At 38.6% G+C, this 19,347-nt stretch overlaps 1 protein-coding gene across 1 annotated transcript; it reads right to left on the bottom strand.

Moving 5' to 3' along the window:
* Positions 1 to 526: 526 nt before the first annotated feature.
* On the bottom strand, positions 527 to 11,743 carry LOC111142316 (Spi-C transcription factor). Its single transcript, XM_022495364.1, has 6 exons — positions 11,674 to 11,743; positions 10,033 to 10,058; positions 9,164 to 9,260; positions 8,301 to 8,413; positions 6,392 to 6,500; positions 527 to 3,290 (listed from the first exon to the last, which is right to left on the bottom strand). The coding sequence occupies exons 2-6, from the start codon at positions 10,033 to 10,035 to the stop codon at positions 2,863 to 2,865; spliced, it is 750 nt and encodes a 249-aa protein (XP_022351072.1). The 5' UTR covers positions 10,036 to 10,058; positions 11,674 to 11,743; the 3' UTR covers positions 527 to 2,862.
* Between the last annotated feature and the right edge of the window lie 7,604 nt (positions 11,744 to 19,347).

Below are 19,347 nucleotides of genomic sequence, written 5' to 3' on the forward strand. Positions count from 1 at the left end.
GCTTGGCAGGGAGCCTGCTTCTCCCTCTGCCTCTGCCTGCCACTCTGTCTGCCTGTGCTCACTCTCGCTCCTCTCTGACAAATAAATAAATAAAAATAAAAATCTAAAAAAAAAATGTAACTTTCACCAATTCATGAAAAAGTAGTAAATTGCTTTAAGCTTAGTTTACAGTATCATTATCAAGAGTCTGTACCATCAAAATACAAACTGAAATTCCATCCGAATTACATGAGTTAGGTAAAAATGTATGAACCAAAACATCTAAATATAAATTGTGGTTATATGACTGTGTACAACACTCCAATTCTGTGAAGGACTGCATCAATGTCTGATAATAAGACATGTGACTATGAAAATATTCATGTGAATCAATGTGCGTATGAAAATATTCAGGGCCCATTTTATAATTGTATAATTGTGTAATTGTAATTGTATAATTTTTGTAAACTCTGGAGGTTGAGAGAGAGATTTCAGGCACAGTCCTTTAAAAATAAGGAACTAAAAGCAACGAAAAAGAATGAATTCCTCATATCCAGCAACACTGATGAACTTCATCAATATATTGAAAGGAACAAAAGCAAATGCAAAAGAATACGAACTATAGGATTCATTTCATGCTATGTTCAAGGTGGGCTTTGGAAAAAATGGGTTATGAGATGCTGTATCTTCATTTAGATAATGGTTAAGTGGGTGTATACATCAGTCTGTACAGGTTAGATGTAACTAATGCTGCCACACTGATGCACTTGACATACTTCACAATGTTGTGTGAGCCCAACCAATAAATTGCTCTTCAGTAAGGTATCTGGTAAACTTTAATTATTAATAAAACTTATAAATATTGTTAGAACTGAAGTTTCACAACAGAAAAAGCCATGTCTGTTTCACTGAACACTGGACACCTCACCAGAGAAGAGTTCAACTGAGTCATTCAGCCAGAGGACGGTGACCAAAGAGGCTGGGATACCATATACCAGGAAAAGAACGACCTCGATAGAGTCTAACAAGTCTCTCTCCCCGGTCCTTGGGTGCTGACAGGGAGTCCCACCCTGTTTCAAGTATGGTACGTGTCATAGAATGTATGGAGGTTTCAGTCTTTGGGCAGCAGGAATGGACTGGTCTTTAAGGACCAACCTACTTGTGAAAATGGCTTTTGGTCAGCCCACTTTTGTAAAAGGCAGAGCCCAGATTTCTGCCAAAGAGAAATCTGCTCTGTGGAACAATACAAATGGAATCAGAGCTGACTGGAGGCTTTTTGGAGAATTGTCAAGATGAACCCTTCAAGCTGGCATCGGTTGTAGGTGGGACTTTGGAGAGAAAATGTTAATTCTATTAAGTTATTTGCCAAATGAGCTGTGTGGTGAAACCTCTTCACCATTTCCTCTTTGCAACGTCTGGTAAAATTTGTATTTACAGAGCGTATTTCTTTGCAGGGAATGAACATAAATGCTAGGTCCTACTTTTTAAGGTTAGCACAATTGAATGGTCTCAGTTCCTCTGGGCTGCTGTAACAGAATACCGTAAACTGGGGGTCTTATAACCAGAAATTTCTTACAGTTCAAGAAGCTGGGAAGTCCAAGATCAGGGCGCCAGCACATTCAGTGTCTGTAAGAGCCTGCTTCCTGGTTCATAGGAGGCCGTCATGTGTCCTCGCAAGGCAGAAGGGGTGAGGAAGCTCTCCGGGCCTCTTCTACGAGGCACTACGCCCACTCATGAGAGCTCTTCCTTCCAAACAGCCTGCCTCCAAATATCATCACACTAAGGATTAGGTTTCAACATATTTTGGGGAAGATGCAAACATTCATGTTTATTCCAGAAGGCCAGACTACATGTGCAGATAGCCAATATCATTACCTTCATTTAGTCTGCCATTTTTAAAGAATCCCTGAAAGACACAAAGAAAAAGGGCAATGGTAACAAATTAAATTGGGTAGGCTCCAGGAAGCTCTTGGCCTGGACTGAAGATGGCCCATATGGTCTAGGAAGCTCTCCTGCATCATGGTAATACAGATGGGATACAAATCAACCTGCCAAGCAGGAAGTAAGAACAGGGTTTCTTTCTTCATTCCTAATGGAATGCTCAGAATAAACCATAGCTTTCAAGTCCCATTTCCTCCCTGGATTTATCTGCTAGTCTCTATCCTTTATTTTTTTCTCCAACTTTCCCAGCCTGATCTTAGCTGGGCTAGTTTAAGGGAGGAGAAGTCCACAGTTTTCCGAAGTTAGGCCAGAGATAACAAGGCAAGAGCACCTTCTTGTGGCTGAGTGACAGGATAGCAAGAAATCTTAGCTTCTGGATCTACCCCAGGGCAGAGATGCCAGGAAATGATGTGTGGGAAGTATAGCTTTGGAGTTCTATCATTAAGGTAGGTGGCATTTTCCTTAGATCATTTTTTTAGCGCCACAGGGTTGCAGACCATGAAGTCTGAAGTGCAGTGAAAATAAAGTTTTGAAAGTCATGAATGTACTTTAGCATGAAGACTATCATGTGCAATTATTTTGCTGTTGCTAAAGCGATCAGATAATACATTAGACTGATTTTTTTTTTTTTGCCTGAGTGTATGACAGGAAAACATTTAAATCTATATAGATCAAATCATCTCTACTAGCATTGTTTACCTAGAAGTATTGCATAAACAGTAAGAGCGAGGACATTTAGTTTATATTTTCAAATGGGGCTGGATCATTTAAAAGTTGTTCACTGGCAGATTTTTTTCACCAACTCTGTATAATTATAAACCATTTAGTAAAAGATTAGAGACAATGACGTTAATTGTTTTTCCCTCTCCAGCATTTAAGAGAAAAATCCTGAAACTGGTACAGATTTCTGATGTCAGGAAATCATGAAATATAGGAGAATATTTAGCAATCAGGGTGACTTAGCTCATGGTAATCAGCGTATGGACAATTATAATTTGCATTCCAGTTACTGAAGCTGAGAAAGCCTTGCTCAGGTTGAACATACGGTGAGTAGAAGAACTCTTTTTCTAAGAAATAAGATGGAGAGAGTCTTTGGAGAATGGCTTCACTGAACTGGTAAGTTAGCTTCCTCCGGATTTTAGTGACTTCCCCAGTTCTTCCATAATTCCTCAGTGCTCTGGCCATTTTCTGGTAAGTCATGGTCTTCCGATTGCCTTTTCTTTTCCCCCAAAGTTGGGCAAGTTTTTCTTTGTTTTTTGACACAAACTGGAAGATGCCTTTGGTTTTATCTACCCACTGAATACAAGATGCCATCTCAGGATTACACAGGGATTCATGAAGGTATTCAAACAGTCGGAGCTTCTTCCTGCCTAAAATGGAGAAAAACAATGTCATACTCCACCGTGGCCACACACAAAGAACATCCTCAGGTAGGGTCTGTTGAGTGACTACGAAACTCAAAGCTGCATTGGGACTTGAAAGTCAGACATCTGTTTGGCCCTACTGAAGTTTCAGTTGGACCGTACTTTGTTGGGGATGTTTAAAAAATCTTGTACTGTCCTCTACTGGAAAACAGAAGCCTGATGCCTCTTTATCCGAGTCTACCCTCAGTCAGTCTATCCGATTTCTTCGCAATCAAATCTTGACTACCCATTCCATGTCATATTTTAGAACAACAAAACTGAGAAAATGAACTGCAAGGTTTAGTGGTTTTAAACAAAGTGAAGCCTCAAAAGCCATTTTCACAAAGCAAATCATTTTAAAGGGCTTTATCCAAATGAGTTAAGTTAAATGAGGTAAGGAATGTGAATGTATTTTAAAAAAATGCAAAACAGTATTCAAATATAAAGTAGTGTTAGTGAAATTAATATCAAAGACTTGGATTAGAAAGAAAAAAAAGACAAAAACTGTGGGTCTACCTAGTTATGCGAAATGAAAAAGAACAAAAAAAAAATGGAGTGGAAAATGCCACCTTCATTGCCATCTTCATGACATTTTGGTATCATTTATGAGCAGTTAACAATGGGCACTATGATATTTTTCATTGCTGTGAAATAAAATGGCACTACCAGAGTTTTTCTCTCTTTAGGAATATAGCCCTTTATATTTCATAATGTCTAGACAGAAAACTTTAGGAGGATTTACTGTGATTTTTGTTCAGTTAACTGGATGTCTTTGGCCTAACAGAAACCAAGGGGGACAGCCCATTTTGTGACTTCTGAATTGGCCTGTAAATACGATGCCTCACCAGATCTGCCAATAGCTTAACATATCCACAGCCGAATTCCCTTTTCCCCTAGAGAGAGTGGAACAGTGGATTCCCAAACTGCTTTGAACAGTCTCTGGAGAGTAATACTCTTGCATCAATCATCATTCATCCTAAAACCTCAAAGGTTTTTAAGAAGATTATCTTTTTGCCTTGTATTATCTTGAAATTACAAATTAAGAAATGAAAGGGACTTACCAAAAAAACACATCATGAATTAAAGTCACAGCCTTAAATAAACTTTGTCTCTTATCCAGTGGTCAAATCAATAATGGATCTTCACCTTTTAAAATGTTTTATTTTGAAAAAAGTTATTTAAACTTATTTTAGAAAGTATGATGTGCTCAGAGTAAAAGATTCAAACAGAAGCACAAAGTGAAAGTAAAATTCCAGTCTATTCTAATACATATTTTTAAAATTAAAAAAATTTGCACATAAACATATGCATATCCTTTAAAAATGTCAGTGGTATCATATTATTTTGCTTTTTCAGTTAAGTAATAGATCTTAAATTAAGTCAGAGAACAGTCAGGAATTAGCTATAGATGGGTAAATACTCAGCTGTTGAAGTAACAACAGTTACTTCTGGGACATATCATGGAAAGAAGAAGAACATTTCCACTTATTCTTTGTCAATTTCTGAATACTTTGAACTTTTAATAATGTGCATTACTACTTTTAAATCATGGAATTAAAAAGGATTAAAACAAAAAATGTACCTTAGAACTCTTTATCAACAAGTTAAGATATGCCTTCATGCCTTTTAACAGCTCTGTGTTCTGTTTTATGCGTGTACTATTTTTCTCTGGATAATAACTCCCCAAATAATTTCAAAATTTCAGGTGGAAGAAGAAAATTCAAAAACCGAAAATTATGGGTGGTATGTCCCATACTGGCAAAGCTTTACACCATAAAACGTCAATGAAAAGATAGAGGTTTTTAGTTAAAAAATAATAGTGACAAGCTAAACACTTGGACAGAGGTAGAAGTAATATTCTCCTTGTATTAAATTACTACTAGTAATAGTTCAATACTCAATTCCAAAATCCAGTGATACAGATTTATTTTACGTGTGTGATTTTATGCATTATTCCTTGCTAGATTAGATTATTGCTGAATATTTAAAATTTTGTTCTAGGATACAGTATTCTAGGATGCAGATATAGGAACAAAAGTAGTTTTTCAAAAAAATATTTACTGAAAATAATTTAGAAACTGTGATAAAGTATCATTGAAACAATTTCATTGTAAAATTATGATGCATCTTACACTTCTCTGTACCTTAAACACAGATGCAATAAATAGGTTCCATTCTTTTCCTTTAACATTGTTAAGGACATCCTAATGTATATCGTGTACACTCGTGTACATGCACACACACCCTACAGTATTGTGAGAAATAATCCAGAGCCAAGCTGTGAGTGTAATGCTTTACAAGGACTTTCTCATTTAATTTTTACAGCCATCTTACAATCTTTGTACAATTATCATTATTTGTTCTTTGAGTGAGGACACTGTGGTACAAAAGGTTAAGTGATTTTCCCAGGCTCACACAATCAACCCAGAGTTCACACTCACTCAGTTATGTAGTCCCTAAGAGTCAAAAGATATTAACATTTAAGTTTTGGTAGTTACTGCCAAACTGCCTTTCCAAACTTGGTACCAATTTGTACTCAATCCAATAACACATGTGCACACATGTGGCCCACAATGTTGCCATCAGAGGCTACTATCCTGCTTTATCACTTTATCCATCTGTTGGGTGAGATCACCATCAGCTTAAATTTATGAAATCAGGATTTCAAGTTTATGAAATACTGAATTATTATGAAACTTCATTTGCAGGAAACTTAATGGAGAAAACAACTTCCATACCAAGCCCTTCACAATTAGTGTTAAAACTGCTAAAACAACTTAAGGAAAAGTTCCCCTTTCTACACCCCAAATATAGACACATTGTTCATGAATACAGATTTACTTGAGTCAAGTGACACTCTACAGCTTCACATTTCTATGAAGCAAGGGAAGGCTCACCCAAGATGAATGGCTTGGAGTGGCGCAGCCGGTCAGAGGTCAATTATTCTTAATCACAGTACTAGATTATTTTGCAAATGCAGTTCTAAACTCAGATATGAAATCCCTTTAAAGCTGCTTTGAAGATGACTCTGTTCTTTTACCTATAAAAAGACTGATGGATCCACATACCTTTTCCTCCCTTTTGATGGAGAACAGCAGGTTGTATCAGCTGATTTTCAGGGATGTTTGGCAGAGATGGAGGAGTATTTCCTTCAAAATAGAGGTCCGCAGCACTGTTCTATATAAATAATGCAGCAGGATGTTAATGGGACTTTCCATGTGGCCCCAGCTGATGGCTAAAGTCAAAAGCTGAGGACAAAAAGAGTGCTAAGCATCTCCCAAATTCTAAAAGCATAATCCTCAACTGTAGCCAGATTTATCTCCCAGAGCAGAACTAGCCTCAAACCCACATGAAGAGAGGACCAAGGGGCAGAAGCTACTCTTTGGCTCTGTGAAGACTTTCATACCATCCCCTTCCTATGAGAAAGAGGAGGGGCTTGCTTCCTCCCTTCTCCCTAAATATACCAGTGAGAAAGGAAAATTTTGAAGGATTATTAGTACAAAATTGAAGTGCCAGCACAAAGGGGAAGATGGGCTTTCACTCCTCTGTTGGATGCCCATCTGGGCAAGAGGAAACAAAGGGAGAAAGATGGCAGCCAAGGAAGGGCACAGCCAAGAGGGGACAGGAGGAAGCAGCTTGAACTGTTACCATTACATTCGGAAAGCAAATGTAGGTCTTCATGGGGTAACCTGATGATGATGATTTGAACCACCCCAAAATACCCCATGGAAGAGGCTTCCCAAGCAGGCAAGGAGTCCCCAACCATAGAGGCTGTGATATGTACTAGGGATTGGAAGTTGAAGAGGAAGCAGGGTTGCCAGATTTTGCAAATAAAAATATTGCTGTATTTCACCTGGTAACCCCAAGGAGAGGTGGAAGAGAGGTTAAGCTGGAACCTAAATTCCCTATTCAAAGAAATGTCTTGTGGAAAGGCCCTAACAGAACAATTTAGAGGGTCAGGAAGAGGACATCTGACATAGCATGGTTGAAAGTAGTGACTGGGGAAAAAAAAAAAAAAAGGAAAAGAAAAAAAGCCATTTCATATTTATACTGCACCACATTAAGATAGCTGGCATTAAGAAAACAATAGAGGGACACCTAGGTGGTACAGTCCATTAAGTGTCCAACTCTTGGTTTTGGTTCAGGTCATGCTTTCAGGGTCATGGGACTGAGCCTTGTATCAGGCTCTGTGCTCAGCAGAGTCTCCTTGAGTTTCTTTCTCCTTTCCCTCTGCCCCTTGCCCCCCTCTCTCTCTCAAATAAAGAAATAAATCTTAAAAAAAAAAAAAAAAAAAAAAAGAGGGGCGCCTGGGTGGCTCAGTGGGTTAAAGCCTCTGCCTTCGGCTAAGATCATGATCCCAGGGTCACATCTGGTTTTCTGCTCAACAGGGAGCCTGCTTCCCCCGCCTCTCTCTGCCTGTCTTTCTGCCTACTTGTGGTCTGTCAAATAAATAAAATTTTTAAAAAAGGAAGTAATACAAAAGAACACATGAATAGAGAGATAAATGGTGGGAACACTTTGTTTACAGGGGGATGTAACAATATCCCTGAGCTGGTCCAAGACATGTAGCTAGCTCTGAGTTTAGAAAGGGAAACAGAGCAGGTTAATACAAGATTATAGGTAAAGCCAATGCAGGGGAAGTTTGGGCTTTGCCCTATGGCTTTTAGGGGAACCATATTATTTTGCAATTTTCCAAATGGACAAGGAGCAGTAACGTGAGAACCCTAAAAACACATCCTTGTAGAAGTCATTCAAACCCTGATGCTGGGTGAAGAGCAATGACAGAGGGCAGTTTCCTTCTTGACAGCATTGCCAAGGACCACCCATGAGGTCCAATTTACACCACTGATGTCTTTGAGTTTTCTCCGCCCAGCTGCCTCTAAGCTGGGTTTCAGCAAACATACACTAAGTGGAAAGCAGGTGTGAAGAGGGAATTTGCCTGTTACTGGGAGATGATCTACTGGTACATGTACTCACTATTACTGTTCTCCAATTATAGACAGGTTCCTCTGTAGGCAGCATACCATAGCAGGTGGAATTTCCTCTGACTTGAGAGCAGTGGTTGATGAAAGCCAGGTAATTTTTGTAATCTAATTTAAAAACAGAGAGAGAAACTCCAAAAGTCAAAGTTTATAACTGTGTGTGTACCTGATGTATGTATGTTTATATATGCATATATGCTTATGTATGTGGTTGCTTCATCATGTGTTCTCTACAACTTTGCATTTCCCTATGTTTATTGCATTATGCTGGTATCAGAGTCTTCTCTTTCATATCCCATTTCCCTTACTGGAGCACATGTTCCCTGCAAGCAGAGACCCCGTGATTTCTTTTATTTTGGAACTTACCACAATACCATGTGTTAACTCAAGAGCCAAGATACCTATACTTCACCTACACTATCTTTCCATAGTCTACAGGGCAATAGGTAAGGAACAGTAAGAATATTTACTCTCAAAGAAAAGAATATTCTCCTGAGTAATCTCCTGTATGGAAAGTCTGTAAGATAAATTAGAATAACCAAAAAGCCCACTCCAAACAGTTAAAATTATTAGATAAATATCAATCAGATATACTTAATAGTGCTGTATTTTATTTTATGTGCTAGTATTTTATGTGCTAGTTTTCCTATGTGGAATGTCATTCTCTATGTTTTTTGCATTTTCATATGTTACACTTTAAATTTACATAAGCTAGGGTTTAACCCTGCAAGCTTTTCACCTGTTAGAATAAACCTTAGATGCACTAGATAAAAATGCTCTTCTCTGTTACAATTATTCGTGTGTCTGTGTGACGAAGAAGGCATTTGATGTACCGAAAGCAGCTGACTGACACTTTACCTGGGGAGTACTGAAGATCTCCCGTTGAATGCTGCCTCAGTACCTCGAAAGCATCTTCAAAGGCTTGTCCCAGCTTGTCTTGTTCAATGCAGGACTGCTAGAAAGGCAGAATCCTCAAGTTATGAAATCATCAATTGAATTGAATCTTTCTGCTATAAGGGGTGGTTTCTTACCCACGACACTATTGATACGTGAGGTTGGCTAAGTCGTTACTGCAGGGGGCTGTCCTGTGCACAGCAGAAAATCTAGCAGCATCCCTGGTCTCCACCCACTCACTGGATGCCAGCAGCACTCTCTCAACCCTGGTTGAAATCCACTGCTCTATAACATATAGTATTTAGAGAACAATACTCATTCTACGGTACAGTATTTAACATTCTCTTAAAAGTTTAGTAGGAGTCGTATTGCAGGAGACTGATTTGGAAAAAGGGATCAAGGAACTATCTTTCATAGAACAATCTCAATCGGTGCTTAAAATGGAAATGCTCTTAATTTCAAAAACATGTCCTTGAGACATAAAATTAAACTTTTTTTTTAACTTTAATGTATTTGAGATGGAGACAGAGAGCGCGTGCGAGCAGGGAGGGGCAGAGAGGGAGGGAGGAAGAATCTGAGGCAGACTCCGTACTGAGCACGGAGCCCTATGCAGGCAGGGCTTGATCCCACCTCCAGACCATGACCCAACCTGCAACCAAGAGTTGGACCCTTAACTGACTGAGCCACACAGGTGCCCCCATATTAAACTCTTTTGTAAACCATTTCATACCCTTATAATCTGAACCACAGATTACTTTCAAAATGGAGCATAATGATCCTTCAAGAGGATGCTCATCCTCCAGATCATCCAAGATTGGAAAATAACAACTTACCATGCTTCATTAATATATTGACAATTCTGAAAAAGATTAATAAAAAAATTAATAGTGTATTTAAATTACCTCTGAATTAAAATCTCTTACTCAAAATATTTTCTGAAGATACCCTGTAAAAACCAAAAGTACCATCCGAAGTCTCTTTAATGAGTACACATTTTTCTTCTTACAAAATTTCCTACAAACATTTTTTTTTTGCTTTTTTATTATTACAAAACTTTTTAAATGTTGAAGTAGCTCAACAGGGTTAATTACCTAAATGGCTTCACTTGTAAGAGTTTTAAAAATTACTGAGGAGAATATTTAAGTATTTCAAAATCCTTTTAAGAATTAAAGTATTTAAAGGGGCGCCTGACTGGCTGGGTCAGAAGGGCATGTGACTCTTGATCTTGGGGTTTTGAGTTTGAGCCTCACATTGGGTGTAAAGATTACTTAAAAATAAAATCTTAAAAATAAAGTACTTAAAAATTCTGAAAATCAGAAACCTTTTTACCTTAGCATAGCTCTCCTTTTATAATGTTGTGGGTTTTTTCCCCCAATCTTTCTGGTGTCAGCCTACTGAGAATCTGGTGAAGAAAGGCTTTCTCTAATCTACATTACACATAAAATTTACCCTGTAAAACCCATCCATTCACTAGAAAAAAATCCTAGGATAGGAACCCTGGTCTACTTTCTAATCCGTTAGATTTTGTTCTAAATAAACAGTGATTTAAAAAACAACAACAACAACAACATTAAATGGTTTTTTTAAAAAAGATTAACGTTCTGCAGACTAAAAACAAATAAATCTACATAACAAGAGTGAGCATGGGGGGGCACAATTGTTTATCTTTTTATTTAGCACAAGCAACTGTTTACACGTTATCATTTACCCCACAAATGCAGTGAGCTTGTTAACACTGCAGAATAGAAAGAGATAATACAATCCAACACACTATTATACATATCCATCAATAATTACATCAATATAATACATCAGACACTGAAATTCTATTCAGCTCTTCGAAATCACTATACCATGTCAGTTAAAAGAAAATGTGAGGAAAAAAAAAATCCCTAAAAAGAAAGTTAACTATGTGAGGTAACAGGAGTGTTAACTAACCTTATTGTGGTTATCATTTCATAATATATTCGCATGTCAGATTATCACATTTTCCACCTTAAACTTACACAATTATGTCAATTATATCTCAAAAAAGCTGGAAAACAGCTTTCCAATGTGAGAGATGTTGAACAATTTAGCAAAAACTTAAAAGAAAAAAATAAAGAAAACCCAGAGATCACTGCCTGGGTTACGATCCCTAATAAATATTATCAGTATATGTGTTTTTTTTAAAAGGCAAGTCAATGAACTTTCAATTAATTATGCCTCAACTCATATTCACTAAAGCAAATACATGAGTAGTGTTGTTTGAATCAAATACTTAAATGACTTTGACTAAAACACACCACAAAAGACAACTATTGCAACTCTTTAAGATAGCAAACCCAAAGAGAAAAAAAAAGCTCGCAAACTCTATTGATTACTTCAATTGCTTAATCTTTCTTGTATCTGAACAGCTGATACAAGAAACATTCTTTAGGCCGAAAGAGAAAATTATCACAAGGTATTTTGAGAATCAGAAGCTAAACACTTACCAGGAAGACACTGCAGCTCTTTACAAAATAGATGTTTCATTAATTTCAGAATCGTTAAGACAGAACTGTCAAGAACTCACTGGCAGAGTCGCATTAAATAGCTGTTTTTAAGGAAGTGCTACAAAAGGGGATTTTTTTTAAAAGATACAGTGTACTCACGATTTCTATTTCATGATATGGCCAACAGACTCCAGGGGCTATTATTTTGAAGAAACACGTAGAAGTTTATATCCCATGGGCCAAAAGCATCCAAACAAACCCCATGAATCCCGCCCAGCATTAACTGCAGCACCTCTTGGACCCCACAAGCACACTGGAAACCTCTGACCCGCACAACTCTCGTTCATCCCTTGTTCCTGTTTTCCCCCCAATTCTAGATCCTATATTGCCTTTCTTGCCTGGACTATAAACAACCTTCACTCTGGCCTTCCCAAATTGGCCTCTTCCCTTTCAAACCACTTCACTCCTACCCATCGTCTTAAGAGATCATAAAGGCTCCGGCTCTTGTCCTGGCACTCCAGGCTCCTCATCCCAACCTTAACCTCATTTACCACGATTCATTTTAAGAGCAGGAAGTGGAGTCCATTACTATGATCTTCCTTTCATACCTAAATCCAGTAGAGGCTCCCCAACAGTCAGGAATGGCTCATGCGTGGTGATCTGGGATACACTTGAGGCTGCGGATTTGCAGAGAAGTCCAGTTCTCTTACTTAGCTAAAAGATCTATTGGAAATGGATTTGGGTGGCTCTGATAAAAATTGTGGGGTGCTCCCTCCACCTCTAATTCTTCCTTCCCAGTCCATCACAGGCCCAGTTACCCATTCCATTTTACCTGTCTATCAGGGTCTGATCTAGTATCCACAAGTACCAAGCAGGAGTAACTTCCTTTCTGAAACACGTGTCTGAACCAACCTTACCTAACTGCAAACTTCTACCATTTTAACAGATATCACATTTCGCCAGGGGGAAAACCACCTAAGAATTTTTTGTAAACCTCGTGGGTGGGGAGAGAGACTTTTCTGTTTTGCATTGCTGGAATCTGAGCTCACCTTTGATACGGGACTATTGTTCTGGACCATCTACTTTTTGGACCCAATTTGTTATGCAAATGTAAACACACTTCTCCTCTTCTGAAATGTAGATGTTATAGTAAAGACTGTATAACACTGTAATCACTGATGTTGATGAGGTTTTAATCTGTACCATTTCCCTGTCTACGCCCTCCACTTTGTTCTATCCTATTCATTTATTAAACAAGTATGTATTTCTGAGCTTTTTTCTCTGGTGGACACTATGTAGTATCCAGGGACTATAACCCTGAAAAAGTTCTATTGAGAAGAATTTTTTTTCTTTTTAAAGGCAAACTATGCAAGTGTTAGATAATGAGTACTAAGAAAATGATAAGAGAGGGTGATAGGGAGAGAGTATGTAGTCATGATGAATGGTCACAAAAATTCTGAGTAGGGAACGTGTGTGAGCTGAAATCTAATGAAAAGAAAGAGTGAGCAGGGGCGCCTGGGTGGCTCAGTGGGTTAAAGCCTCTGCCTTCGGCTCAGGTCATGATCCCAGAGTCTTGGGATCGAGCCCCGCATTGGGCTCTCTGCTCAGCGGGGAGCCTGCTTTCTCCTTTCTCTCTGCCTGCCTCTCTGCCTACTTGTGATCTCTGTCTGTCAAATAAATAAATAAAATCTTTAAAAAAAAAAAAAAAAAAAAAAAAGAAAGAGTGAGCAAAAGAAATGCCGGGATGCAAAGATCCAGGGAAGTAGCTTCTGGCAGGGGAAGCAACAGGTGTAAAGAACCTTAGATAGAAATGAGTGTGGTTTAGGGTCCCCTGGTGGCTCAGTTGGTTAAGCAACTGCCTTCAGCTCAGGTCATGATCCTGGAGTCCTGGGATCGAGTCCCACATCAGGCTCCTAGCTCCATGGGAAGTCTGTTTCTTCCTCTGACCTCCCTTCTCAGGGTCTCTCTCTCTCTTTCAAATAAATAAATAAATAAAATCTTAAAAAAAAATAAAAAAGAAATGAGTGTGGTTTAGTCAAGGCATAGGAGGAAAGCCACAGGGGCTCAAGCAAAATGAACCCAGGGGGCTGAGAGGCAAAGTTAGAAAGTAGGAGTGAGGGTCTAGAACAACCCATACATCAAGCCAAAAGAACCAAAAAAATATTTCAGAAGACTCTAAAACTTGCATGTGATAGCAGTTAGTTACCTGCTTTGCCCCATTTTACAGATTAGAAATCTAAACCGAGGCTCAAAAAATCTTCATGGTTTTTCCTAAGGTCTAATTGCAAGTGAGAGAGTGGGTGGGCTGGATCTAGATTCGGGTCTAGATATGGGAGACAGGCCATGCCGGGTCTAGATTTGGGTAATTTCATGAACACACTCTCAGCCACCATGCTGGAGCCCTGTGTCTGCAGGTTAGGTTACATCTAACCAGGGTTCTCAGCCCACATGGCTGTCTCTGTAGCACCCAGCAGGTACTTACAGGAGTGCAAGCTCGGTACAAATTTGAAATGAACGGAAAAATAAGAGAACTTTCTAAGCCAGTATTCTCCCAACTGGTGTCTCCAGAGTTTATTCTGCAAGATATTGTTAAATGGACCCTGAAAAAGAATTGAGTGGCAGTCAAGCTTGCTGTTTAGAACTTCCTCAGCCAGGCTCAGTTTGTAGAGTATGTGACTCTTGACCTTGGGGTTGAGTTTGAGCCCCACATTGTGGGGTAGATTGTACTTAAAAAAAAAAAAATCTGGGACACCTAGGTAGTTCAGTCTGTTAAGCTCTTGGTTTCAGCTCAGGAGTTTGAGCCCCGTGCACTCAGTGTGGAGTCTGCTTGACATTCTTCCTCTGCCTAAAATAAGTAAATAAGATAAATCTTAAAAAAAAAAAAATCTTTAAGAACTTTTTTAGCCAAAGCAATGAACACACTGATTTTTTTTTTTTTTAAACATAACCCAATATTACAGAGAAGAAAACAGAAACGTAGTTTTGTGTCCTTTGTAGGGCTAAGATGTAAAAACACTTGCAACAACCTGAAAAGATGATGCAGGTCCTTTTAGCATTTTAGAGGTCAAGAATCTACTGAAAGCAGCAAGTTCTGTTCCCAGGAAAATGCTATCAGCACACGTTACCAGGCAACCTTCCGAGTAAAGCCAACAGAGTCCAATTTAGGAACTCCTGCAATACTGGATTTTCAAAAACCACCTTCTTTGTCAGAGAGAGAGAGAGAAAAAAGGAGCACAAACAGGGGGAGTGGCAGGCAGAGCAGGCAAAACAGGCAGAGGGAGAAGCAGGCTCACTTCCGAGCAGGGAACCAGATGTAGGACACAAACCCAGGACCCTGGGATCATGACCCGAGCTGAAGACAGTAGCTTAACCAAATGAGCCACCCAGGCATTCCCCTCCACCCTCCCTTTAAAAAAAAAAAAGGTTTTATTTATCCATCTGTTGGAGGGAGAGAGAGAAGACAACCAGGGGGAGCACCAGGCAGAGAGAGAAGCAGGCTCCCCACGGGGCAAGGAGCCCGATGTGGGTGGGACTCCATCCCAGGATCCTGGGATCATGACCTGAGCCAAAGGCAGACGCTCAACCTCAACTGACTGAGCCACTCAGGTGTCCCTAAGTACTGCTTCTTAAGCCATTTATACCCAATAGACAAACACGTAACAGAACATTTTTATTGAGGTGGATATCAATGATTCCCTCAACACTAGAACTGAGCTGAGTAACATAGGCCCTAAAGAGAGGATTCCTGATGAAGTCTCTTTTGCAAAAGTTCATTGTCCTCAGTGGTAACAGATTATTCTAGAGAACCTTAAGCAACAGATGTTCTGGATTCTAAATCATATGGTACTTAGCTTCAGGTGGGAGACTGCATTTTCTGAGAATAGAGAGCTTCGTATATATACATACATATATGTATGTATGTGTGTGTGTGTGTGTGTGTGTGTGTGTATTTTTTTTTTTTTTTTGAGAGAGAGAGAGAGAGGGAGAGCCCTCACAAGTGGGGTGGAGAGGGACAGAGGGAGAGGGAGAGGGAAAATCTCAAGCAGACTCCATGCTTAGCACAGAGCCCAATGTGGGGCTTAATTTCAGGACCCTGAGATCATGATTTGAGTTGAAATCAAGAGTTCCAGGTGCCCCTGGAGAACTTCAGAACACAGGAAAAGGGAGACTAAATTCAAGCTCTTACCATTCTTCCTACTTGAATAACTCCATTAATAGTTAGGTCCCTCACAAAAATCAAAAATAGTACTACCATATGATTCAGTATCCACTACTGGGTATTTACCCAAAGAATACAAAAACACTAATTCAAAAAGATATATGCATTCCTACGTTTACTACAGCATTATTTACAATAGCCGAATTATGGAAGCAGCCCAAATGTCCATCGACAGAGGGGTGAATGGATAAAGAAGATTTGGTGAGAGACACCTTAGTTAAGCATCTGACTCTTGATTTTGGTTCAGGTCATGATCTCAGGGTCATGAGACCAAGTCCTCTGTTGGGCTCCATGCTAAGCATGGAGCCTGCTTAAGATTATCTCTCTTCGTCTCCCTCTGCCCAACCACCATCTCCCCCACAGCTCACATATGCACTCTCTCATTCTAAAAAAGAAAGAAAGAAAGAAAAAAAGAAGGAAAGAAAGAAAGAAAGAAAGAAAAAAAGAAAGGAAGGAAGGAAGAAAGGAAGATGTGGTGCATATATACAATGGTATATTACTCAGCCATAAAAAGAAAAAAAATCTTGCTGTTTAAAACAACATGAATGGATCTGAAAGGTATAACTAAGTGAAATAATCAGAGAAAGATAAATATGATATGATTTCACTGATCTGTGAAATTTAAAAATCAAAACAAATGAACAAAGAAAAAAAAAGAGACAAACCAAAAAATAGAATTTTAACTATAGAGAACAAACTGATAGTTACCAGAGGAGAGGTAAGGTGGAGGGGGACAGGGGTGAAACAGGTGAAGGGGATTAAGAGTACACGTATCATGATGAACACCGAGTAGTGCATATATCATTGCAGAATCACTAGACTGTATACCTGAAACCAGTATAACACTACATGTTAACTATACAGCAAGTTTAAAAAATAATAATAAAATAATAATAAAAATAATAAAGAAATATCTTCCATTGTTTAGGGGATTAAAGAACTGAGTCTTAAACTTAGTAATATCTCAGGCACCTGAGTGGCTCAGTTGGTTAAGCATATGCCTTTCCGCTCAGGTCAAGAGCCTGACCTCAGCGGGAGGCCTGCTTCTCCCTCTCCCTCTGCCTACTGCTCCTCCTGCTTGTGCCCTCCCTCTCTCTGTGAGTCAAATAAATAAATAAAATAAAAAAAAAGAAAAACTTAGTAAGATCTCTGAAAACCTAGCAAGCAAATAATATTACTAGATTTGGAAAAAGTGCTGGAAAATTTCTCATATCAGAGTATGAGAATTCATAGAATCACAGATTATAAGACAACTAGTCCTCACTCTCATTTTAATAATTAATTACACTAGATGATTCTTTGAAATTTTTCGAGACTTATTTAATGACCCAACATAGGGCCTATATTAATGAATGTTCCATTTGTATTTGGAAGAATGTATATTTTACAATTATTATACATATTGCCTGATAAATGTTAGATCTAGTTCACTGATAATATTGTTCAAATTTTCCATATTCTTACTCTTTTTGGCCTGCATATTTTATCAGTTATAAAGATTACAGAAGATTACAGAGATTACAAGGAGTAATGTCCAACCATAATTGTGGATTTCTCTATTTCTGCCTTTAGTTCTGTTCATTCTTGCTTCATGTATTTTGAAGCTCTATTATTAGATGCATACTCATTTGGAAATGTTATGTGTTTTTGATAAATTGCATCTTCTATCATCATAAAATTTCTGTATTTTTGGGGCACCTGGGTGGCTCAGTGGGTTATGCCTCTGCCTTCGGCTCAGGTCATGATCCCAGGGTCCTGGGATAGAGCCCTGCATCAGGCTCTCTGCTCAGTGGGGAGCCTGCTTCCTCCTCTCTCTCTGCCTGCCTTTCTGCCTACTTGTGATCTCTGTCTGTCAAATAAATAAATAAAATCTTTAAAAAAATTTTTTTTTGCTGTATTTTTTTTTAGTAATCCTTTCTGGTAATCCTTGAAGTCTACTTTGATATTAACCACAGTAGCTCTCTTATCCTTTTTACTTCTGACATGTCTAATCTGTCTGTGTCTTTGTATTTAAAATATGTCTTTTGGGGCTCTGGGGGGGGTTCAGTGGGTTAAACATCCAACTCTTGATTTCAGCTCAGGTTGTGATCTGAGGGTTGTGATTTCAGGGTCATAATATCAAGCCAGGTGTCAGGCTCCTGCTCAGCCCGGAGTCTGCTTCCCTCTTTCTTTCCCCTTCTCTGTGTGGCCCTCCCCCTGCTTGCTCACTGGTTCTCTAAAATAAATAAATAAATCTTTAAAAAAAAAAAAAAAAGAAATTTAAGTCTGCTATCATCCTGTTTGTTTTCCATTTGTCTTATTTATTTTTTGTTCCTTGTTCCTTTCTTTCTTGCTTTCTTTTGGATAAAACAGGCATTTCTATTATTTCATTTTATTTCCTCTTTTAGCTTTTTATATTTTGATTATATCTTATGATATTTCTGTAATTTTTTTAATTTATTTTTTTCTGTAATTTTTTTTAAAGGAAAAAAATTTTTTAGACATTTTATTTACTTATTTGACAGAGAGAGACACAGCAAGAGAAGAAACACAGGCAGGGGGAGTGGGAGAGGGAGAAGCAGGCTCCGTGCTGAGCAGGGAACCCTCCTCCCCCATGTGGGACTTGACCGTGGGATCATGACCTGAGCCAAAGGTAGACAGTTAATAGCTGAGCCACCCAGATGCCCCAATTTCTGTAATTTTTGAGTTACCATTCTACCATTTCATGTATCATGTAAGAATCTTATCACAGTATATGGTTGACCCTTTAAAAACACAATTTGAACTGTGCAGGTCCCCCTATATACAGACTTTTTAAATAAACACTGTACAGTGCTGTAAATGTATTTTCTCTTCCTTATGATTTTCTTAATAACATTTTTTTCCTCTAGCTTTATTATAAGAATACAGGACATGATACAAGACATGTGCTAATCAGCTGCTTAATGTTATCGGTAAGGTTTACTGTCAACAGTAGGCTTAACAGTAATTAAGTTTGGGGGGAGTCAAAACTTATGCAAAGATATTCAACTGTGCAGGGGGTGTTGGTGCCCCAATTCCCAATGTTGTTCAAAAGTCAACTGTAATTTCATTTATATCCCTTTCCATCCTTTGTGCTAAATATGTCATATATTTACTTCTATATATGTTATAATAGATTATTTAACCTCACAATAATGCTGTGAAGTGGTGTTATAATGAGTTTTTTTTTTTTTTAAGATTTTATTTGTCAGAGAGACAGAGAGCACACACAAGCAGGGAGAGCAATAGGTAGGGAGAAGCAGGCTTCTAGCTGAGCAGGGAGTCTGATGTGGGACTCAATCCCAGGACCCTTAGATCATGAGCTGAGCCCAAAGTAGACGCTTAAACGACTGAGCCACCCAGGTGTCCTATCTGTGAGTTCTGATTCTGGATCCGTATCTTCTATCTGTGTAAAATGGGGCAGCTTACTTAACCTTTCTATTTCCTCTCTGGGT

The sequence above is a fragment of the Enhydra lutris genome, unplaced genomic scaffold (assembly GCF_002288905.1).
Source record: "Enhydra lutris kenyoni isolate GAN:26980312 unplaced genomic scaffold, ASM228890v2 scaffoldscaffold7, whole genome shotgun sequence".
Lineage (NCBI taxonomy): Eukaryota > Metazoa > Chordata > Mammalia > Carnivora > Mustelidae > Enhydra > Enhydra lutris.

Excerpts from the sequence above, each read along its gene's own strand:
- LOC111142316 (XM_022495364.1), bottom strand. Across the intron at positions 6,501-8,300 it reads ATAATTGGAGAACAGTAATA|AACAGTGCTGCGGACCTCTA; the intron begins GTGAGTACATGT and ends TTATTTATATAG. Across the intron at positions 3,291-6,391 it reads CCATCAAAAGGGAGGAAAAG|GCAGGAAGAAGCTCCGACTG; the intron begins GTATGTGGATCC and ends TCTCCATTTTAG.